This window comes from Mixophyes fleayi, chromosome 3, assembly GCF_038048845.1.
Source record: "Mixophyes fleayi isolate aMixFle1 chromosome 3, aMixFle1.hap1, whole genome shotgun sequence".
Taxonomy (NCBI): domain Eukaryota; kingdom Metazoa; phylum Chordata; class Amphibia; order Anura; family Limnodynastidae; genus Mixophyes; species Mixophyes fleayi.
In genome coordinates, this window is record NC_134404.1 from 149,281,191 (window position 1) to 149,307,133 (window position 25,943).

The 25,943-nt window shown below is 38.0% G+C and overlaps 1 protein-coding gene across 3 annotated transcripts in view; it reads right to left on the minus strand.

Annotated features, from left to right (window-relative positions):
• The window catches only part of KHDRBS2 (KH RNA binding domain containing, signal transduction associated 2), a 314,320-nt gene that overhangs the window by 211,645 nt on the left and 76,732 nt on the right, over positions 1-25,943 (minus strand). For 2 of the 3 annotated variants that reach the window (XM_075202569.1, XM_075202568.1), the window contains exon 2: positions 23,564-23,691. The exons of the other annotated variant lie outside the window; for it this stretch is intronic. In XM_075202569.1, the coding sequence (XP_075058670.1) occupies positions 23,564-23,691 (128 nt within the window). The remainder of the gene's footprint in view (positions 1-23,563; positions 23,692-25,943) is intronic. 3 annotated transcript variants of the gene reach the window in all.

The following is a 25,943-nucleotide window of genomic DNA, read 5'->3' on the forward strand; positions in this document are numbered from 1 at the left end:
TCTCTATCAATATAAAGTCCTACCCTTTGGGTTGCATGGGGCACCTGCCACCTTCCAAAGGGCCATGAATAAATTGCTACGACCTCACACAGCTTATGCAGCCGCTTACTTGGACGATATAGTGATTTATACCCCAGACTGGGGATCACATTTAGCCAAAGTTGAGGCGGTCTTAGCTTCATTAAGGTCAGCAGGGTTAACAGCTCACCCAGAGAAATGTGCCATAGCCATGAGAGAAGCCAAATATCTGGGGTACATTGTTGGTCGAGGGCATGTAAAACCCCAGCTAGACCAAGTGGAGGCAGTCAAAAATTGGGCAAGACCAGAAAAAAAGTCGCAGTTAAGAACCTTTTTAGGCTTAGTAGGTTACTACAGACGGTTTGTAAGCCACTTCGCCACTAGAGCTGCTTCACTTACGGACATGTTAAAAAAAAGTTGTCCAGATGGATTAACCTGGTCGGATTCTGCAGAAACCGCCTGGTCTGATCTTCGGTTAGCTCTTTGTTCCTCCCCAGTTCTACAAGCACCGGATTTTACCCGGAGGTTCTTCCTCCAAACTGATGCTTCTGGTGTTGGCTTAGGTGCAGTCTTGTCACAGGAAAAGAATGGAGTAGAAAATCATGTCCTGTACCTAAGTCGTAAGTTGCTTCCAAGGGAACAAAAATATGCCACTGTGGAGAAAGAATGTCTCGCCATAAAATGGGCTACAGAAGCTCTGCGCTATTATCTCCTAGGCAGAGAGTTCACCTTAATAACAGACCATGCACCATTGAGATGGATGCAGAGCAACCGGGAGGTAAATGCCAAGGTAACCCGCTGGTTCTTGGCACTACAACCTTTCAAGTTCTCAGTAGAACATAGACCTGGGATTCTGCACAAGAATGCAGATGCATTGTCACGAAAATATGCACTCCTCGCGAAGTCCGCGTCCCCCGACTTGGAGACGCTAGGGGGAGGGATATGTAACAAAAGGAGGCATTTAGCTGGCAATATACAAAGAAAGCAGGGAAGTAGAGTAAAACATTTGTGCAGTAATGCACCTAGAGTGAAGACTTATGTATGAAAAGCAATAGTTTAAATTTGGTTAAACTTACATGATCTGAAATCCTTCCTCTCAGCAAACAGACAGGGCGTGTCTGGTTGTGCAAACAGAGGCAGTGATGGGTGTTTTCTTTTAAAGAGAAGGTGGGTGTGTCACCTGTCCATCAAGCTAAGGCTGGGGGAGGAGCATCATGTATAAAAGCTTGTTTGTTTCATTTGTTCAGGGAGACCAATGCTGGGTGAGCTGGCTGGTCCTGAGAGAGAGCTGGACTATGTATAGCTAGTATTTAGGGTCTCCATGATTGCTGTACAAGTATACGGTGTTAAACATTTACCATCCTGACAATAAAGCACCATAAAAAGGAAGTTGTTGTTCGCGTGTGCTTCTGCAGTAGCGGGCTCTTGCCACAATAAATGTATATTTACCATTATTTCTCAATATAATATAATTTTTTTTAATTTTATATATTTTTTATATTCAGATATCCAGGGCAAATATTTCTAAATAAATTTGTTGTGTGTTTAAATCATAAATATTAGTATTCATTTATTGCTATATGCAAGGTATATTATTAGAGAATGATGTAATGAAATTATATCAAGCAACAGATGTGAAAAATTTAATTATGTCCATATAGAAAAGGCTATATAAAGATCATCAATTAGATGGAGGGATCGAGACTTGACAAAGTCCACACTGGAGGACAAAACGCGTTTCCTGTCCAATGCTTTATTGACACCAATATCTGCAGAGTGGTGGATTTGTTCTACACAACCTAATAGAGCCCACAGACATCTAGGAACTTTTTTGGTGAAAGATTGTGGTACACGGAGATCTAATAGGTGCACACCTGTCTTTTGTGCCGGAGCCTGCACAGTGAATACATCTGTTACGGAGGAGAGAAATCGAGAGTTTCCAAGTGACTCAACACAGTGTACTTAACGGAGAGTTTGTAAGTGCAAGTTATCTACGCTAAACCTCCTATTGTCATACAAAGTCCCGAGATATCTCCTAATTCTGAATGCTCCGTTATTTACATATTCATTTGATCGAATCATGGCTCGTTTACTTAAACTATTATGATCCCATTTGGGTCATTCATCTGATGTGGGGATTGAGTTTTGTGGATACAATATTTTTCACCATAACTGCAGTATTGTCATGAATACATATATCAGCTAATTTTCCTTATGAAGATTGTGTATTGTATTATCCTATTGTAGATTCATCATTTGGAATTTAGCTTTTTATGTGTCAATAAAAGTGTATTTTTTTATTATTGCCCTGGATATCTATTTTTGAATTATCAATTGATATACACTTTTGTGGGTCCCCTCCCAGTGCTGTTTGTTTTTCTTCTTAGGTTATAAAATAAAAAACAACTCCAAGTCTGAGGCTCTGGCAATCAATGTTCCCTGCAAAATCAGGAAAGGGCTGGAAACTTCATTTACATTTCAAAGGCTTTCTGATACCTTGGGGTATTTATCTCTAAAAATTATTCCCGAATGTATTAGATTAACTATATACCATTGATTTGTACAATTATGAGGGACAGTGCTAATTGGAAACATATGTATATCTCATGGAGAGGAAAGATAAATACCTCCTTTGTCTACTTTGCATCTTTCAGACCTTCCTGGTACAAGTTTGCCTTTCCACTATGAGGACCCTCCAAACGTCTTAGGGCAACTTTATTTGGGGAGGTAAAAATCCTTGAGTCAGCAGAAATATTCTAGACAAAGCATCTATAGCGGGAGATCTGTGAGAGCTTCGACTTGTGAATTACTATGTTGCTGCCCAATTGAAACATGTTATGTCTTGGCACATCAACAAGGAACTTAAGAAGTGGGTGAACATTGAGAACACCATTTTCCCGAACTTGATTGTGAGTTGCCTCCCGTGGGTTGCTAGGATCAGCAGGTCCGCCTTGGCCCATGCATTTCCTGTAATTGTATTTACCCTCTTCATATGGGATAAAGTGAATGCTCAATACACATTTACCCCTCACCCATATCCCTTAATTCCGGTATGGAAGCACCCCCTCTTTCCTCCAGGTCATTCTGACCACATAGTGGATATTTGGAAATCCAGAAAATTCAATAGGTTTATACATATTATGGGTGAGTATGCCCGATACATTTACGGATCTACAGGAAAAGTATCATTTTCCCCTGTCGCTTAATTTCGAATATTTACAGATTCACAGTGTTATTCTATCCCAAACACTTTGCAAATTGCTCCACCAATACTCCTCTTTTGAAAGGAATTGCATTTATTTGGTTGTTGTTCGGGGCATGATTTCCCTGATTTACCACTCAATACTGATCAAGGAGGCACCTTTGTTAGAGCCTCATGAGGAAGCTTGGGAGAGGGATCTGGGGATCTCCTTGAACTTGGAGTGATGGTCTGTCATCAACGAATGCATAGCAAGGGCATCTATAAACATACGTGTCAAAGAGAGCTCCTTTAAGATATACATGCATTGGTACATGGTCCTTGACAAATTAGAGGTGGAGTCCATGGTATGATTTTTCACATTTCAGTAGTCCTTGCATGGAATAATTAGTGGTTGAGATAAGAGATCCGGGTCCCAGTTTTATCAATATTTTCTTTCCTTTCTCCCCTATCCTTTCTTCACTATCCTCGCTTTACACTCTACGCCTAATTCAACTCCCTAGCCCAACCCCCCAAAAAAAATTAAATTAGTAACTACATCATATTATTACGGTTATTTTTCACTTTGAACCACAGTGTTTTCTTGTCTTACTCTATTGCTAGTTAATAACATTTGTTTTCTTGATAATTTGACTACTGTTTGTTGAGTTTCATCATCATCAGCTATTTATATAGCACCACTAATTCTGCAGCGCTCTACAGAGAACTCACTCACATCAGTCCCTGCCCCTTTGGAGCTTTCATTCTAAATTCACTAACATACATACATACACACACACACACACACACACACACACACACACACAGGGAGAGAGACTAAGGTCAATTTGATAGCAGCCAATTAACCTTTATTGTGGATTTGTGTAATTGTGTGGATCTCCTATGTTCTGATGTGCTTATACCATTGTTTTGTTTTTGTATTGTTTTATGCAGTTTAAAATAAACAGTTTAAATAAAAGGTGAAATGAATTGGATTTTTATGTTGGATTTTAAGTCTAAATGGCCTAAATGGCCTAAATTCTGATTTTGAGCTCAAATGGTTCATATAATAGATCACCCATGTTAATAAATTGGCATGTATTTTTGTTTATCATTATTTTCTCGATTTGTCTATCAAGATATTCTTATAAATATTTGATATGGTTTTGTAACCCCCCTTATATTATACTGAAATAATGTCCACTTCAGACATTGATTTCTTAACAAGTTGTTTGTCACTATATCTCATGCTATAATTTGTTTATAAACTCTTTTGGATTTATGTTAAATATAACTTTAAATGTATAACAGTTATGATTGTGCATTCACTTAAGTGTGGTCACTTAACCCTCACATGATTGAAATGTATCTGTAACAATATGACAGGATGTATCCACCCTATTATCTAAATAATTTGTTTAAAACCTGTTGACAATTAGTGAGTTATCATTTTTATTATGGCAAACTCTGGTCTGTTTAGGCCACTTTCCATTGGATTGTCAATATCATGTGATCAGAGCTGGTTCCCTAGCAACTATACACATTAAGCTTGGAATACTTAAGTTTGTCTATTTTTATTCTGTAATACTATATCTATTATTATAGTATCACAGTATATGGAAATCTGGTAAGCGAGTCGATTCTACCCTAGTTAGAGATTATGATTACCTGTTTTTAAATGCTTGTTTCAAAAAGAGTCATTTTAATAAAAGGTGTTAATGCACTATTTCCTCCATTCATATTTTATATGTACTGTGATCACTAAAGCGTCCTTTGAGGAATTGATGAAGACCATAGACTTCACAGCTGTTTACCAGAATGTCCTGGAGACTCCCGTTCTTTCATACTCCCGGGAGATCAGTGTTACTTCCCGCATTTAGCCCACTTCATTTGTGAAGTGGGTGGGGATGGGGCCTAATGACATCACTGCAAATCGTGTCATCCTAGCTCTGCTCCCAGCACTAATACCCCGTAAATTGTGGCATTTAAGCAGTGGGGGGGGGGGGCAGGGCCTAATGACGCTTTATGCACAGTCACACCCCCCCACACACACACTTGGCATTAGGAAATCCAAAAAGTTGGCAAGCATGATATACATCATAAACTTTTGGAGATATTATACTACTACATGCTGTTTCAAGTCTTTAATCAAGTGAGCAGTAGTTTTCCCGACAGGGAATATTGGAATCATATTTTTTACTACAACCTATCTTTTGGTATAAAGTGCCTTCTTTCCATTTATAGTAAGCTTACTCACAAGGTGTGTGTCTCTGTGTGCAGGTGGAGGAAATCATCCTTTTACATATTTCACACTTGTTGAGTCATTAAGCACTTTAATATTGTCAATCATTAGAATTATAACCTACAACACTATATTGTATTTCTCCTGTTTTGTTGCATAAACATCTGGGATTTATTTCTGAGGATACAATGAACTTCTGTTGAACAATACCACAACAACACCCAAGATTTTTCTGCACCTCCACGTTGAACATTTTTTTAAAAACATTTAAGGGAACATATATTGTACATATTCCTGGACCCTTTATATGACAACTGGCGTGGTACCTGTTGAGGAAGGAGCTTCTATATATTAAATTTGACAGCAGGAGGGTCTGTTAGGAATATAGTAACACCCTTGGCACTGGGAACTGTCAAACGTTGTCTACTTTGCATTCACTGTGATGTCACAGCTGCCTGCACTTCATCATGGAACGCAATGTGATTGCAACTTGCGTTTAATAAATTGAACGTTTCAGATAATACTTTACAATGCTAATGCAGTCTAGTCTAGTTCACAAATGCCCTAGTGAAAATCCACAATGCTGGTGTCTCACAGAAACAGTCCCAGTGGAGTCCAGTGGATCCAGTGGGCCCAGTGGAGTAAAATATCTTTATTATCATTATTATTATTATTATAACTTTATTTTTTTCACTAAATTTCCCAAGTTATTTACTGCTGTTCAGAATAAACATCACTTAGGATCAGCAGTAAATGCCCAGCTACCTCCTGCTTAGGAGAGCCCAAATTAAGTACAGGTTGCTTAAATATAAATAAGTGCATGAGATTATATGGTAGTTGAGCTGATAGTAACATTTTCTGTTTATGTTATTTCAATGTGATTTCCAAAGCATTACACGCTCACACATCAAATATGTCCCTAAATAATTGTTGTGATTAAGCATGTATTATAATGCACAGGCAAAACAATTACAGCAATTTAATTATATAGACACTGTATCAGTACAAGTAAATTTAACACAGGAAAAAAATCAAATCACAAAACTACTTGTGTTATTATGTAATCATTTTACTTTGCTAGTGGTTTTACTGACCAAACTCATTTAGAGACTGTGAAGATGGAATTCATATAGCACTACATTTGTCTTCACATTCAAGCTAGCAATAGAAAGCATGGCATTTAAATTAGTGCCCTATTTTTTCTAATGATCCTATAAAAGCTTTAATGATCTTTCAAATATCATTATCATTTTAATTGCCCATATTGCAAAACAAGCTTATTTTAATGTTAATGATAGGATGCTACACTTGGGCTATTTTACTGATATTAAGAAACAAAAAGTTATTTTCTTTCACATTAACATAGCTATTGTGTTCTGTTGGGAGACCCTATGGCATTTTACATCCCTCAAGACAAAAATTTTTATTGCGCAAGTAATTGTAATTTCTTTTACGGCGAAAAAATACATACAAATGTACATTTATGTATTGAGAGGATGAGACTATGTTAGTCAGAAACATGCAGTTGTTTGAAAATGCATATAGATAATCAAATTTGGATTTAATTATCTGGCAGGCTTGTGATTAACCTGTCATCTGAATAAATTAGAAAGGAAAGCAGAATATGTAGTGTAATACAATAGATAATTGTGTAATAGAACAGAGTAGTACATGGAAAAAAGGTGCATGTGTACAAAGTAGCCTAGTCAGGCTAACTTTGGAAAGTCATACCCAGTCTGGCTAATGTATGACCTAAGTTCTTACAAATGGTCTTGAACATACTTGGCTAGTGCTTTAAAGTATAACAATAAGGAATGCACACTAGAGATGAGTGATTCAAATTTGGAGATATCTGACAGATCCCTATGGGGAAGGGCTGGCTAGAATGGTGCAGTTCAGGCACTAGCGGAAGAAATGGAGAAGCAACTTGCACTGCTCTGCAGTACTGAGAAGGTTTTGGCTGAAAAGAAAGAAAATGTATTCTGTGAGTTGACCACACCTCTAGTGTCTGGCCTTGACTCTTTGGTAGCTGGCCGCACTCTTTCTGGGGGCTAACCATGCCCCTATAGTAGTGTGCCCCCTAAACAAATTATTTATTTATTTTAAAATCCAAGGGCTAGATTTACTAAGCTGCGGGTTTGAAAAAGTGGGGCTGTTGCCTATAGCAACCAATCAGATTCTAGCTATCATTTTGTAGAAGGTACTAAATAAATGAAAGCTAGAATCTGATTGCTTGCTATAGGCAACATCCCCACTTTTTCAAACCCGCAGCTTAGCAAATCTAGCCCCAAGTGTTTGAATCTGAACTCAATTGTGTGGAGGGCAGTATCAAATCTGTGTTTGGAGCTGAGGGATATTATGTGAGGGACAGTATTATATCTGTATTAGCAAGCAGCCAGAAAATGACAGTACAACTACAATAAAAATAAAAAAATTCAAATTGTTTTAAAGAACCAATTGCATAAATTTTGATGATATTTTGGAGCATTGTCTGAATGCAAGGTAACAGTTCCTCCTCTTCCTCTCTCACTGAGTGTTCCTTTCGTGTGGTGGCAGCTATAAGTAGCTCTAATTTCAAGTAGCCTTACTCCTGTTGTGATTCATGGATCACTCAATAGATCAGGAGCAGCCCTGTACTAGTACTGGCAAGTCACCCATGACACGTCCCCTCCTTAAACTTCTCCTAAAAATGCTAATGCCTCTTTTTTAAGTCACCACATTATTATTGAATCCTGCAAGAAACACAGTGGACTGATCAGTAGAGTAAAATAGATTTGTTCCTTTCACTTTTTAATAATTATTCTAGGATTGGCCGAGCCAGCCTCTATCTCATCTCAGTTTGATTAAGGGCAACAAAAAACATTCTGCCCAGCAATGCCATTGAAATCTTGTTTGTGCTCCACTTGTAAAAAATTCTCTCTCTCTCTCTGACTCAGCTTTGCGTGCAAACGCAAAACGTAATTTCCAGGAAAATATCGATGCAAAATCCCAATAATTTATATCTACTGTATATAGCCCTCCCTCATTTTCTCAAGTGCCATTTTAGGATAGGCCGTGTGTAGGGAGAATGTTAGCTGCACTGTTCTCCTCTGAAAAAAGTGTTAGCGTGAAGAGAAACAGAGATAACAACAGAATAGTGGTGATTACTGTAAAGCAGTTCTGTAAGGATCAGTCAGCTGGAATAGTTTGCTGATGAATTGGTTTTAATTTTAAACTATTAGGGGCATATTCAATTAGCTTTTGGATTCGCGGTAACGGTAGCGAAAAGTGCACGTTCTTGCGGGTATTACGGTACCGCATTAACGCGGATTTTTGTTCGCAACCCTATGGGCTGCGAACGAAAATCCACGTTATTGCGGTACCGTGTATTACGTTTCGCGGCTGTTCCGGTGCGTTGCCGCGAATCCAAAAGCTAATTGAATATGCCCCTAAGAGTTTAGAATGAGTAGTGGCTAATGGTTGTTGTTGATTCATATATATATATATAATACTAGTACATAAATATCATTTGAACTATTATATTTAGTAGAGAAAAACATTGTGCTTTTGCTGTAGGACTATTAGCAGCAGAACTCCCCCAAAAACATTATATTTATTTTAAAATTTAAGTTTTTCTACTGAAAGTAATGTTGTGTGGGATATTGGCAGCTTATTAAGTGGGGGAAAACTGGATATGTGTGTGTGTGTGTAAGGGTCAGAAGCAGAACCCCTCCAAAACCTTTTTTTGTATTTTTCAATAGTTGTCAAGTTGTTAAGGGTCATTCAATGACATCTTTACTAAGTGGGGAAAAAAGGGTGTTTGCATATGAGTTTTTTTCTGTGCATTTTCGACATTCAGAGACTGCATGTAGAACAGTGCAGCAGCTGCAAAAAAAATGTCATCTGCCATGCCACCAATGAAGCAAGCATATTAGATAAATTAAACAACAACAAAAAATAGTGTAAGGTGCAAGAGATAAAAATGTTGAAACACTATGCACACATTAAATTTGGAAAGTTAAAGAGCATGCATCATGGAGAGTGAAGAGCCAGTAACAATCAGATGTCAATAGATGGACAGAGGCATCAGTAGATACCCAATTGTAAAGTGCTATGTCATTTGCTGTCACTATATAAATAAATGTTGATGATGATAGACAAAGGTGGCCTGCATCAGAGGCCAAGAACAGAGATTTCAAATACATAGATGTTTTTCTTAAATGGCTGTATGATACGAGTAACTTATATGTTGGCCGTAATGCTGCCCTTGTGAATCAAACAAGGGGAAATATACAGTGGTGTGCAGTGTATGGTGTGTGAAAGGATAACAAATTCATTTACTTAGATGAATTAGGCAACAAAAAAAAATAGTGTAAGGTGTAAGAGATAAAAATGTTGAAACCCTAGACACACACACTAAATTTGGAACATTAGACAGCATGCACCATGGAGAGTGAAGAGGCAGCAACAATCAGATAACATCAGGTAGACAGCGTCACCAGTAGATATTTAGACAAGTAGATAGATACCTAATTTTAAAGTTACGTAATTTTCTGGTGCTATATAAATAAATGTTTATGATGATAGTCGAAGGTGGCCTGTACCCATACTACACACTTCAAAGACTATGCAAACAGTAGATTTGGCCATTACAGGGCATCCATCATAGACAGTGAACCTACAGTGGTATGAATGAAGTAAGACATTTATAAAAGTAAATAGATGAAGGTGGACTGCACTCATACTAACAACATCACAGACTAGTACTATTCACTTCTCGTTCATCAATACATTCATTGGTAGCTAAAAGCAGAGCTTTCAAATACCTTGTTTTACTTATATGCTACTAGTAAGGCAGATCTGTGCCATAATGCTGCCCCTGTGAATCAAACAAGGGAACTCTGATATATTTGCCAGTTACCATGTATATCTACATCAAGTTACCATATCCAGTCTGAGATTAAAATGTCAATCTTGAACCATCCTTTTGACTAAGCTCAAGTGTAGCGTCCCAAAACAGTTGGTTTGGGACGCCCTGAATAAGCAAGACTCCTTGGACTGATGCCAGAAGGTCAGTGGTGTTTGGAGCCTGAGCCTTCGGGGGACATAAATATGAAATGTATATATATATATATATATATATATATATATATATATATACTGTATATGTAAATATATTAGTGAAGTGTAAGAAATGTGTAAAACTGACAGTTGAGATAGGCCAATGGTTGGCATTCCCACACAAGTAGGTAAATATAACTGACACTGATATATCTTGATAAGACAATGCAAAGTTCACATTTTAAGAAATTAGGAGGACTGAATTTGGCTCTGGCAAAGAATACATGTATAGATGAAGATATGATGGCTGACAATTTACCCTATGTGATTGAGTTAGTTATCTGTATATCAATTATTTTTTGAACTGAATCGGAGAATGCAAATGCAATAATGTCATAGTCACAAAATCATCCATTAAGATGAGAGTGGACACAAGACCTCAACTATGGACAGAAACATTAGTAGACATTTAAAAGATGCTTAGAGGGCACAATGTTAAATGGTGAAGGTCTACCGTTGATGAAACCACCCACAAATAGGTGGAGAAATGCATCAGTTGGAGCCCACGTGTGCAGATTTGTTTATCAGTTTCGAGCACAGTACAAACTCGAGTTTATCAGCTATTATTTGGAAACAATGTGTCCTCAGAAGTTCCAGCCTCCAGTATATCCAGTGACTCATCTTTCACATCATTAGAAGGTACAGCGAACAACTTGTGATTCACCAGTAGGGAGTAAAAGCCTTCCAATCTGGCTTCATTTGTTGCCTAAGAAGGAATAAAACTGATAGCCATTTTTTTATGTTGCTGAGTACCTCTATTATTGCATCTTTGATTCCATAAAAAGACAATAGATACGAACTTTGCTTTTGAAAAAGTTGAAGGACTTTACCTTTGCATGTTTTCTATATGGCCTATTAAATCCTAAAGTCTGAAGATCTCTAATAACCAAGCATTGCTTATAGGGGTTACTGAGTTTGAGAAATGTATATTGGAGATTTCATTATTATATCTGCCATGCTGAGTGAATATTTTCATGTGTATGTGATTCATTTTTTATTATATCTTTAATAAAACAGACACATTTTTACTTATGCCAGCGCTCCTTCTTTTTTAGTTTTGTTGGTGCAAGTCAAGACCGCAATGTACTTGGACCCTCCCATATGTTGAAAAGGAAATGCACATAGTTTAACAAACCAAGCACTTCAGTGACAGGCACTTCCACTTTTGTGGCTGAAGTGCTCTTTTGGTTGTTGATCTGGAGAATGTTATGCTCAGGGGAGTCCCTCGGTCAGTATGAGCACCAGCTCAGCAGGGCGCGGAATCAAACAGCCTCTCAGGTCTTCACCAAGAACTTCCGCAAGGCAGGATGGGCTTGGCTGCTGAGAAACTGCAGATCGCGGCCCCTACTAAGCTTACAGACATGAGGGATAGGTAGACAAGCAGCAAAATAATACTGGACAGGTACCTGACAGAGGTCCGAAGTACAGCGGAGATTCCACCAAAGTTGGAGAGGTACAGCCTGGTCTGGTACACAATAGCAGATGCCTGTCACGCCAAAGGAGGATCCAATAGAGTAGTCTGTTCAAGCCGGGTCTGGTACACTAGGAAGTCTCAGGAGATGCAGGGAAGAACACAGGAAGAAACACAGGGCGCCAAAACAGGAAGCCAGGAGTCAGGAGTGTAACACAAGCCCTGTGTCAGAGCGCGATTTATATAGAGAGGGCAGGCGGAGTTTTGAATTCCTGCATCCCGGAAGTGACAGGCGGTCGGCTGCGTGATCGTGGAGCGGTGAGTATTACAGAGAATAGATAAGGATGTTAACAAATGAATCACATGCATTTGGATAACAGTGGTCACTGATCATCTTCCTCACTGGTGACAAATGACAATGTTATCATCATCCTCATCATTATCCTCATCAAAGATGTCAACTTCAATTACATTTTCATTTAAGAAAAAGAAAATACACCAAGTAGGTAACTGTTAGACAGCAAGTTTGACACATTGGAGAGGGTCAGAACAATACATTGGCCAAAATTGGTGAAAATGTGGACAGTTGTGAAGAGATCATTAGAAAATAGACTGTAAATTAATAACGTTACATCATTTTTCAGCAGTGATGTAGGGTGATGACTACTACAGAGATTTCGGTACTTTGGGTCAGAGATTTCTAGATAAAAGACCTCTTGGACGGTGCAAGGCAATGAATTCCAAAGAGTAGGAGCTGCAAAGCTATAAGGAAACCATATGACATATAGGAGATTCTAGGTATTCTTAGTAATTCTTCATCTGCGGATCAATAGATATTTATTCTGTACTGCTTTTTAAAATATGCAATGCCATAACATACACCAGTGATCCATGCTCTCTGTAAATGATAAGTTAGGTGCAGTAGCTCCAATAAATTATATATATATATATATATATATATATATATATATATATATTTATGTATATATATTACATAAAGTCTGTATTTTTCAAAATACTTCAATTTGCTTCATACGCAACACTTATAGATAGGTGGATTGATCGATTTACTGTTTGTAATGTGTAAAATGAAGAACAGTTTGATGGATTACTACATTACACAAGCCAAACAAGTATCAATATGTTTTCTTTTTAAAATAAATTGTGTTTGCTTCAGACATGAATGATTATATTTTGTTAGCTATAAACAATATAAGGAAAAAGATACCTTACTTACTGTATAACAAGTTTTTATTTTCACTTTATTTTTTCTTAATTTGGCAGCAAAATATATTACCTTTGTACATTCTGCTGACAGTACATTAGAAAGGTAAAAACTATAATTCAGAAATATTAACAGTTACCCCAATGACTATCATCAACATGGCAGAACATAGTGTATTTGATGTCACCCTAATCTTACTGGCTTTCTGATTTTTCTGCCCATCCATAGAAAATGATAAAAAACTGAAGGAAATTGTAGATTGCTTGTTTGCTTTACAAAGTGATTACTTTTTTGGAAATGGATGGGAATGTAGAGGCATCAGTTGCCTGGTTTAGGAGGAAAAACCTGCAAGTTATGTCCATTAGTTCATGAGTTCAAAGATGTCTGTCTCAGTTTCAGGTCTATCTAGAGAAAATTCATATACTGGGTAACCAAATGTCTATAAGCATAGAGAATACTTGGAAGTTAGTACCTGGAAATTTTAGGGGTTATTTAGGTTGGTTAGTACTATAAGTTTTAGAGGAAGTAATGTAGGATTTAATGGAGTATTTTGTTTTGCATGCCTCTTTCTTTTTGTCTGGATAACATGTTGAAGTCAATGTAAAACACGTTACACTTATTTGTAACGGTACAAAACTTCCATTTTGCTAAAAATTTAGATTTTGCAAATACATTTTTCCACCTCACATCAGAAGAAAGTCATTGCTTTCAATGGAGCTATTATGAATATGTTATTTCTCCTCTGGAGGAGAAATTAGTTTATACCAGGGGTAAACACCTTTCACAGATGGAAAGTATTTACTTAATTTCCCAACAAGATTTTTCAATTGTTATGGAAATAGCATGTGATAAAAACTTCTCTTTATTTCAGAGATGTTCATTTTATTCTTTAGTCACTGAAACATGAATTACTAAAATAATACAATTCATTTGATATGCAAATATTTAGTATACCTAGAGAAATTTAATATGTATGTGCTGTCTGATGGTTCATCATCATCATCATCATCATCATAATCATCGTCATCCACTGAAACTGCCCTGGCTCAAGTTACGAACGATCTCCTCTCGGCTAAAGCCATGGGCCACTACTCCCTCCTGATTCTCCTCGACCCCTCAGCGGCCTATGACACCGTTGACCACCCCTCTTGCTTCACACTCTCCAGTCCATTGGCCTCTCCGGTACCGTCCTCTCCTGGTTCACCTCCTACCTTGCTGATTGTTCCTTCTCTGTTTTCACCTCTGAGTCTCTCTCCCCCTCTTCCTCCCTTCCAGTCGGGGTCCATCAGGGCTCTGTCCTTGGACCCTTCCTATTCTCACTATACCCCTCTTCTCTGGGTGCACTCATCAGTTCCTTTGGCCTCAAGTACCACCTTTATGCTGATGACACTCAACTCTACCTTTCCTCTCCTGATCTCTCTCCCTCCCTTCTCTCCAGGGTATCCGCATGCCTCTGCCATCTCCTCCTGGATGTCCTCTAGATTTCTTAAACTCAATCTTGCTAAAACTGAACTCATTGTCTTTCCTCCCTCTCGTACCTCCTTCCCCTCTGACCTCTCCATCACTGTTGACAACTCATCTATCTCCCCTGTTCCCCAACTCCGCTGCCTAGGTGTCATCCTCGACTCCTCTCTCTCCTTTGCCCCTCACATTCACTCTCTCGCCAAATCCTGCCGTTTCCAGCTTCGCAACATTGCCCGCATTCGGCCCTTCCTCTCTCAGGATGCCACCAAATCTCTTGTCCACTCTCTGATTATCTCCCGCTTGGACTACTGCAACCTTCTCCTTATCGGCCTCCCCCTCTCTCATCTCGCTCGCCTTAGATCTGTACTTAACGCTGCTGCTAGGCTTATTTTCCTCTCTCGCCGTTCCTTCTCTGTCTCCCCACTCTACCAAGCCTTTCACTGGCTCCCCTTCCCCTACAGAATCCTTTTGAAGCTCCTCACTCTGACTTACAAGGCCCTCGCCAACTCCAGTGCTCCCTACATCTCTAACCTTATCTCTATACAGCACCGCAGCCGGCGCTTCTTTGACAGCGCCGCGGCTGCTGTATAGGACTGTGGCCACTTAGTTAGCGCAGGGGGGTTTTCTAGAGACTCAGAAACGCCCCCTGCGTGCGCCACTGCACTGTGATCGTCCATCGATCGTCGCCTCTTTTCCCCTCTGATTACCTCCTCTCACGCACGTATCCAAGATGTCTCCCGCGCCGCTCCCCTCCATTGGAACAAGCTCCCCCACTCCATCAGAACTTCCCCTAATCTGTCCTCTTTCAAACGAACATTAAAAACCCACCTTTTCCTTAAAGCCTTCCAATCTCATGCCTAAACTCCCACCGGTTGGCTACCTCTCTTTCTCATCCCTTCTTCCCTTCTCCCCCTTCCTCGACTCCGTCTCCATTTCTCCCGTCTCTCCGTCTCATCCATGTGTCTGTCTGTCTTCCTCTCCCTTTAGATTGTTCGCTCCTTTGAGCAGGGCTCTCCTACCTCCTGTTTCCATCACTTTTAACTGCACTCTCCAGCTACTCAGCTCACCTCCTCTCGGTCCCTCTGCCCTCTGTCTCCTCTCACTTCTCTCCGCTCCCCTCAGTGTCTCTCAACCTGTCATCCGTGCCCACCCTCTTGGGCCATAGTTACCTGCCTGTACTCACTTTTCCCCTCCCTCCCTCTCTTTCATGCTGTGCCTGAGCCCCCAGAGTTATAGTGCTTACTGTTACTTGTACTGTGCTGTTTCACCTTGTACTGTGCCATTGTTTGTCCTTGTACGGCGCTACGGATACTTTGTGGCGCCCTATAAATAAAAGTTAATAATAATAATAATAATCCTTTATTTATAAGGTGCAACAGAATCCACACTGCCATACAATCACCAAATTATAAATAAAAAAATACAAATAAAGGGAAACAGGAGAGAGAGAGAGGAAAGGGTGAATCTTGGAAATTTGCAAAGGTGCAGGCAACAGAATTGGGCCAGGGTGGGACAGGAAATGGGGCGGGAAGTAGAAGGCAGATTCAATAGTGATCCCCAGGCACCATGCAGGGGTAATAGGGTAGAGGGCAACTATAAGGGAGATGGTAGGAGAAGATGTAACACTTGCCAGTGAATGGATAACAAGCTCAGTTTTGGATATGTTGAGCTTGAGGTAGCATTCAGCCACTCAAGTGGAGATGGCAGAGAGGCAAATGGTACACAAAGGAGAAAAGGAGAGATGTCAAGGTAGATTCGAATATCATCAGCAAACAGGTGATATTAGAGGCAGAAGGAGTGAATGAATTGATCAAAAGAGCAGGTATAAAAAGAGAAACACATTGGGAGAAGAACAGAACATTGGGAGTCCCAACAGATAGAGTGAGAGGAGGGGAGACGGCACCAGAGTAAGAGACACTGAAGAAATGATCAGACGAAGGAGGTAAACCAGAAAAGAACAGTGCCATGAAGGCCAAACGAGTGATGGGTGTCAGGGAGGAAAATGGTAGGGAGTAGGGAGATGTGGCCTTTTGACCAAGAAAAGAACATTAGTCACCTTGGTTAGGGCAATCTCGTTAGAGTGGAGAGAGTGGCAGTCTAATTGTAAGGGGTCAAAAAGAGAGTTAAAAGTGAGAAAGTGTGTTCAGTGGTTGAAGACTAACCGTTCAAGAAGTTTGGAAAGGAATAGGGGTAGGGATATGGAGCTGGATGTAGCATCATGGCAAGCCAAACAACAACATCAGCAACATGACAACTGATATAAGTGGACATACAGACTGTGGCCATGGAGCAGTACATGTATTAAAGGTGTAATAAAATTGTTACAACAAATTATTGCTTTATGCCAATTACACCCATACATTCAACCAGCATAGCATAAATGAGAACGGCAACAAATAGCTAAAGCTACATTTTAGTACAATATATCAGTTTGTTAATTCATTATTTAATTTTATCTTTCTTCATCTGCAATCAAATGCAACCAAATTGTACCAAATTATTTTTGGTGTGCTAAGGATCACAAATAACAGACAAAAAAGAGGTGGTAAAGGTGTTTATTTGAGGGTAAATAAAACATGATAAGCAAGATAGGTGAGCCCAACTATGTGTTGGAGATCAGGAACACTAAAGTGCAAAGTGTACAGTTGTGACATATTATATTTGAAATTATAGCAAAAGAGGGGTAGGATGGAAAGAAGTCAATGTGATTTGCAATGGTAAAACTATAAACTAGTATTTTTCACCATTGCGCTCGTATGGCATAATTGTGGTGTGTTTGAACCAGGTTTGCATATTGGTATCGACTTGTGCTGAAAGGGAACGAAATGAGGACAAGCTCCCACTTAATGACTTTTGGATGTCCATGCCTTTCACTCTACTAAATGATCCTGAAAATATTTTTTTGCAATTATATGGTATGGAAATAGGATTTTCTATGTACTTATATTGATATCAATTACACTACAAATGCAAAGCATGAAATTACTGTGCACTGAACAATTACTTTTGTTTGCTCTACCCAAGTGCATATCTTGATACAAAATACAAACAATTACCATAATGAGAATAAAGTCCCATAATTTCTGATAATCAAACTGAACATTGATTTTAGTGCCATATAAAATGTAACTATTATGGCTAGTGATAAATTATGATTATCAATCAAAATGCATTTACAAAACAATAATTTTGTTTCTAAATTGATTTAGCATTTGCTTTCCGCTTTTATCCAATTGCTAAGTAAAATTATCCTTGTGCTATACAAATAGCATCAAACAACAGAGGAGTAGATTGTTAATGATGTTGTTTTCTAAAGGAAATTGCATTACAGTTATAAGTAGTGAAGAGCGCTACACACAGGAAAGTATACAATGATTCAAATCTCCAATAAATCAGGTGAATTTATTAAATACAATAAAATCAAGAAAGTATATAACTGCATTAGCATTATATGGTGATACAAATATTGCCTGAGAACACTTTGGTTTGTTCCTCACTGCACCATATGTAACTTGGTCAGTCATAAAAATAACACCACTCTACTACATAAATGAGTGTCAAATTATCATTATATTAAAAGAAAAAATTAAAACATTCAAATGAATGAAGAGAGTGACCCAAATATAATAGTAGGCAGCACTTTATTATTTAGATACTGTATGAATCAAAAAAACCTCTAAATAAATATATATATATATATATATATATATATATATATATATATATATATATATATATATATCCACGCAAAATATGTGCATATGTATCATACAAAACGAAGTGTGCACCACATTGTATCTGGTTTGTAAAAGATGTTCACTGGGTTTTAAAAACAGGCTCCCTTCTGACACTTGTTTATTTTTTTGAACAGTGTAGTACCTCAGTCCTCATCTTCATCTGCCATAGACAAAGCACAGAGTATACTTCAAACATACTTCAAAAAAAGTGAAGTGTTAAATCCTATCTTCTTGCCCTGACTCAATATACATAACAATAAAAATCTGAAGTTTTTAAAACATTACGGCTTCCTCCCACACTCCAAAAACATACTAGTAGGTTAATTGGCTGCTGTCAAAAATTACTCTAGTCTCTCTCTCTCTGTCTGTTTGTGTGTATGTTAGGGAATTTAGACTGTAAGCTCCAATGGGGCAGGGACTGATGTGAATGAATTCTCTGTACAGCGCTGCGGAAGCAGTGGCGATATATAAATAAATGGTGATGATGATGAATATAGCTCAAGCACTGATTGTGCTGCAAGTCCACTTATATGCACTGACCCGTTCTATTACAGCAATTGGACTAGCACTGAACAGCCCAGGTGCTAGTTAACATGATTTGAGTGGTCTCCCATGCTACAAAATGTTTCAAAAATCGCATTCCACAGACTAGGTTATCTATGCAGGAGACAATTATAATAACACTCAAAAAATGCGGTAGGTAACCAAGTCTGCCACAAAGCACTCATGCACGGTGAAACAATAGAAAAGGATATTTATTAAAACATTCTAAAATCCACATAAAAATGGTATACACATTATAACCACATGTTGGAGATCTCAGTGCCAATTAGAACATATAACTAAGTAGGTGCACCTACACGATGTTCAAATCATCAAAGGTATTGGTATATAACCAGTCCAGCAGCTTCTGCAGCCACTCGTATTATTGAAATATAGCGCTACGTATTATATGTTGCATGGAGACAATATTCCCGATGATCGTGGAGCCACAGTTTGGAGCGTTAAAATAGTAGTGATGGAGGGTATCTTTACATAGATGGTAACAGGATTCCAAATGGTATAGTCAAAAAGGTATAATAAAGTCTCTTACCAGATCCCTGGCATCACACGCAAGACCAATACCTTGACAGTAAATTCCGATTCCTGTGTTTAATAAACCTCCTCCAGTTGGAAAAAGTGAGAGATGTATAGTCAGAGCTCTACTCACTGCTCCTCTCCGCTCCACGTGGTAAACAACCAATAGCGCCTGGGTTCGCGTACTCCTGACGTCATAGAAGTGCGCCCCGTCTTTGACGAAACTCTCCGAAATTTGCTAAGAGATTAGCTATTGCTGGTAAAGAAGCACTGTATGTATAAAGATGGCACTCTGTTTCATCCAACAAATACTTGTTGCTTATCTGACACGTTTAATCTCTTAGCAAATTTCGGAGAGTTTCGTCAAAGACGGGGCGCACTTCTATGACGTCAGGAGTACGCGAACCCAGGCGCTATTGGTTGTTTACCACGTGGAGCGGAGAGGAGCAGTGAGTAGAGCTCTGACTATACATCTCTCACTTTTTCCAACTGGAGGAGGTTTATTAAACACAGGAATCGGAATTTACTGTCAAGGTATTGGTCTTGCGTGTGATGCCAGGGATCTGGTAAGAGACTTTATTATACCTTTTTGACTATACCATTTGGAATCCTGTTACCATCTATGTAAGACACCCTCCATCACTACTATTTTAACGCTCCAAACTGTGGCTCCACGATCATCGGGAATATTGTCTCCATGCAACATATAATACGTAGCGCTATATTTCAATAATACGAGTGGCTGCAGAAGCTGCTGGACTGGTTATATACCAATACCTTTGATGATTTGAACATCGTGTAGGTGCACCTACTTAGTTATATGTTCTAATTGGCACTGAGATCTCCAACATGTGGTTATAATGTGTATACCATTTTTATGTGGATTTTAGAATGTTTTAATAAATATCCTTTTCTATTGTTTCACCGTGCATGAGTGCTTTGTGGCAGACTTGGTTACCTACCGCATTTTTTGAGTGTTTATATCCATTTTTTGGGGTGCAGATCCCCAGCGTTGGTACCTTGTCTGAGCAGTCATTTTTAGTGCCGGAATCTGTTTTCATAATTGACAATTATAATAAAGTTGAGAAAAAGTTATCTTTTTTAAAACATATGAAAAGTAATTAACTGATGTCTGATAGGTTGGTGGTACTCACAATTACATCGCAAATAGTTGGTAGCTTATGCCAAATTATAGCTCACCCCAGGGGGGCCTTTGAAGCTGCAGTGGTAGCAATGTTATCTTGTAACACAGGACAGTTTTCTGGCCTCAAATTTTACATATGGAATTAGGTCATTAACCCTTTGAGAGCATGTCTCCGCTTTGAAGTCATCTGTTTTTAACTTGCAGAGAAACAAATTATAAGTGGATTAATTTGATATATAGTATTTACGATACAGTCCCATATGATTATGCTTTATTCCCCCTTAGTAGAACATCTGAGTAATCTCAGAGTCATTTTGTGATGAGACAATAGATAGCCAAAGCTCTTCTGAAGGTGAGACCGAACAAAAGCAGTTTATGATCTGTAGTTAGGTAGCTTGTAGTTGTTAGTGATCACTTCTAATTATGTGTTTGCTCAGATGATGCAGTTATGTCAGTAATTCTTGCATAAGTCTCAAAATAGTTATGGGAGGCTATAAGCAGTGTCCAAGTATATTGCAATAGCATAAGCTTGGACCAATAAGTTGTCCAATGTAATCTGTACTGTGAATAGTGTAGACCCACCCTTTCCAGTGAGTCTCTTCCTTTCACCATACCCTGTCCCGTATGTGGGAGGCTTCAGGGCCTATCTTAATATTATTTATGTAGAGTACCTCCAGTGGGAAGGAGTGATGCTAGTCAATTTAACTTTTTTTTTTATGGATACTGGGATGCTTTGAAAAGATATGTCTGCTTGGATATTCAACCATGCCACACACCGCAATTCTGAACAATATTGATTATATGGTATTTAAATTACTCTAAATCATTAGCATGGTTTAACTAATATTTATTCCATTATAAATATACATGACTTTTACTAAGAGTTCAGGGCTTTGGGCCTTTAATTTGTCCACTGCTTAAAGAGACACTGAGTAAAAGTGGAGTTTTCCATTATGAATTAGGAGAGAGTTCTCTGCTCTATTTGGGAGTCCAATCAACCAGTCAGTCAGTCTCTAACTGTGAGAATATGTTACTTCCTTTCTGATGAGAAAGATGCAAATCTTTAACTGGACATCTGCAGTTTTGGGACTAGCAGTGGTTTACTAATTTTTTAAAACATTTAGGGGCATATTCAATTCTTGACGGAAACGTAAAAAATCTTGCGGCGCGCGCACTATTACCATTATTACGGTAATAGTGCGCGTAAATACCGTTATTACGGTAGTTTTATCGCTGGATTTCAGCTTGCCGCTCCCTGAGCCATAAGCTGAAATCCAGCTTACTATTACCGTAATAACGGTAATAGTTTTAACGCCGCAGGGATTCGGAAAAATTGAATATGCCCATTATGCTACATAAATTAAACAGTTAGTATACTTGCACATTATATGTTTTAGTTCCTGTTGCTATTCAAGAAATTGTCTAATTCTGTGGTAGTCATATTATTACTGTTATAGAGGAATCTTACTCTGCTCTGAATGTAGTTTTATTTATAACTTAAATGTTTAATGAGTCATTTGTAAGTCAAACCCTGAAAATGATTTTGCACCGAAAAAAACGATGGTCTAATCACAGCAATCAGTCTTTAATAATTTCTGTCAACAGATCCATATTAAACCTCTCCAACTGCAGCAAGCTGCTTCATATGCATGTATCTTGTACTGTTCTCAAAGGAAGTTTATCCTTCAGATTTATGACATAGTTCAATAAAACATACACTGAAAAAGTCAACCAAGATTTATCATTAAAAGAATAAATCTTGGTGATTTCTGCTTCTCACCTCACCTCAACCTACTCATTTACACAATTCATCAAGGTCCCTGCATATGATATTCTGAGAGTAATTGATTTCACAGTCAAATATTCTCTGTTAGAGATATCTTGCTAAACAAAATATCCTCTGTGTTGCATTAGCAAATGGGGATACCCGGGTACAGATAACTTTATAAAAGAAAAATAGAAATTTATACTTCTATTTACAACCTCTACTTCTCTGTTCATGTGTATTGCAAAGCTCTGTTTGAACAGCATAAAAAGTATTAACAATTTTGTATCATATTTATTGATGATGAACAAGGTTTGGTCACATGAAACTCTGGACACCTAATCCTCAATATTCATATACACCAAAAATAAAAACAAATAACACTTTATATAATTACCATTATGACTATAAATCATAGAAGTCCAGCATAGTTAATGATAACAAAAATGTCACAGCAGTTAGAGGTAAAATGTAAATGTTAGGAAATTTATAAGTGTGCAAGAGAACCAGAGAGAGGGGAAATGTAGAGGAGAGGATCAGAGCATACTTGCCAACTCTCCTGGAATGTCCGGGAGACTCCCGCATTTTGCGAGAGTCTCCCGGACTCCCGGGCGAGTGTGGTAATCTCCCGAATTCTGCCCACTTCACTAGGAAGTGCCCCACTTCCTAGTGAAGTGGGCAGAATTAGATCCCAAACGCCGCGATTCCCGGTGAATGGCACGATTTTGGCCGTCCCGCCCCCCTCACGCCCCCTCCACTGGCTGGCTCCCGGAAGGGAGCTGAAGAAAGTGGGCAAGTATGGATCAGAGAGGTGGGGAGATATAACTTGAGGAAGAGAGAACCAGAGACAGGGTATAAAACCAGAGGCAGGCGTACAAATGTGTATACGGCCATAGAAATGTGTCTTGACAGTGTTAATAGCAAATGCGAACATTGCATTTTCCTTATGAAATATAATGATATACAAACACCCTGGTATTTGTTTTTTACCGATTTATAAAGCCTCTCCAGGCATAAAAGAATGCAAGTCTAAGATATAGACGCATTATGGTACACACGCACAGTACGGAAATGCATACTTTTATGCCACAAATTTTGGTGTACATCCAGCTCTAACTGAAGCCCAATATGTTTAAATAAACTAAACTAAAACAACAGTGAGTGAACCGCATTTAGTAATTTTATAATGTAAAAAAAATTACCTTTGGATACTGTTTAACGGGTATCAAGACTTTTTCTGATAATTTTATGTTTTTGTTGCTGATTATGTCTAGGTATTTCTTTTCCTCGTCTTCTTTCTTCCCCTCAGACTCGTGAAATTTTTCTATTTCTGTCGAAAAATAAAAAATAACTTGTATGCCAACATGTAAAAAGCATAATAATGAATAATCATTAAGGGTATCACACTGTGGTATATAACTTCACTTTTTCATGCGCAAAATGAAAATATGTGTACTATGTGTATTATGTTGCTTTATCTCAATAAAATATTTCCTAGATGCATTAATCATAATGTTGATTACTGCTATAGACTGGTATAAAACACAAGACATGTTAATACAAGCGCGGAAACAAAATCAATATCTCCATAGCAATGGTGCTCATAGAAGACGTAGTGCCATTTCTTTATTCTAGAGAATAAATCTAGTAGTTTTATATTATTTTAAAGACACTACTTAGTTTTAAGTATGTATATATTTATGTTGTAATAAAGTGCTAAAAAGTACATGGAATACCTTAAACAGTGACATAAAAAGTTTTACAAACATAAAATCATGAACATATTTAAAGAAATTACATAAACTAAAAACATACGGTAATAGTGTTTGTAATAATAATTTTACTTTTTTGTTTTGTTTTTTAAAAAAGCCCTTTATTGAAATGTATATATTTTATGGGGGGACGGGGACGTGGGGGTGATGGTACATAAATCAAACAGGGAGGGGGGGAAGGAGAAATGAGAGTCAATATAGCAAGTACTCAATAACATCATAACGATAAAGAAACATCACAGTTAACAAATAGAGATCATAGATGTAATAACAAAGTACCAATCATAACTGTAATCATGATCTGAGATGGTTTCAAACTGAATCGTCTTTCAACTGAATAAAAGCTTTGGAACCATTGACAGATTTAATAACAAGAAACAACGTATACTGCCTGAAAAATGTCCGAAGGAAGGGAAAATGGGGTGAGGGGTGGGGCTACAGGGTAAACATAGGATGAGTAGGAGAAGTACTGGCAAGAATGGGAGATAACAGAGATCACGGGGGAGATGATAGCGAATAGGGAGGGGGTGGGGGAACACTTCGCCAAATGGGCAACAGCTGAACATTTATTTCAGATAATTTGTAGTTGAGTATTGACCTCATAATGATTAGTCCAGAGTGACCAAGTACACTCAAAACTGTTGGGGGTGTTGATTTTTGTTATCTTTTATACTGTATACAATACTACTGTAAATGGTTGTGTTAAAGTGTTGACTAATACTTGGTTAAATGTAGTACAGTCCCTACCCATCTAAAAGTGCAGAAAATCACAAAATGACTTTATGACCTATCACATAGCACATATAAAAATCAGTATATAAAATTTTATTTCCAAAACATATTAAAAATCAAATGATTCATTAGAATAAAAAAAAAGTAAATGTTTCTAATGTATAGATCCAGAGCGTCTCTTGTTTCCACAATGGTACACCGCCTTTAGGATATATCCAGGTTATTTTTATACCTTGGACTAATTATGGCAATGAATTACTTGCTTGAACATCTACAAAATGTTTACATATGCTATGTGTCTTAGATTTTTATTTAATAAATTGCTGATGCTTATAAATTCATTTTTTTAACTCTCCAATGTTCCTAGTGACATACTGTATGCCACAAAAAGGTGGCTTAATAGATAGCCACCATATATTAACTGCATTTCCAAATATTAATTAATGCAGTTATGCGAATTAGTAGCGCATGTATGCATATAAATCTTTCCACTTGTCACAGAATCAACGTGTCCTTTGTCTGTAGAAGAGAGATTGTTTCCTTTTAAAATGTGTAGCATTGATGTTTTCTTACACGGTTAACCTCGTATATCATTAGTCGTAGTGGGGGACAGCTACAAGTGTTCCCAAGTTTGTCTGTACAATAAATAAAATGTACAGTATATTGTATGTATGTTCCAATAAAACTTAAACATTTTTTGACCTATTGGAAGTTTTAGCTTATCAACATATTTTATTAGTGCCATTCAACTTTGAAATACCAAGACCTAAATGTTCTATGCTTTATATTGGGATTAATTAGTAACTACCTTTTAACTTTAAGATCCCTAATTATTTAAGTGTTTTGATTGTTTTTAATAATATGTTTTTTGAAAAAAAACTGTAGGGAGGACAGTCTTAAAGGGCACTCCTAATCAGCAACTAGTACTCTTTGAGAGAGTCCTTTATGGATGAAACACGTTAGAGTAAATACACATCTTTTTTGATCCATGCGCTATACCAAACAAGAAGTCCATTGCGTTCCACAGGGCATTCCAGCATACCGGGACTGCAGAAACCAGCAGAGACGCACCAAAATT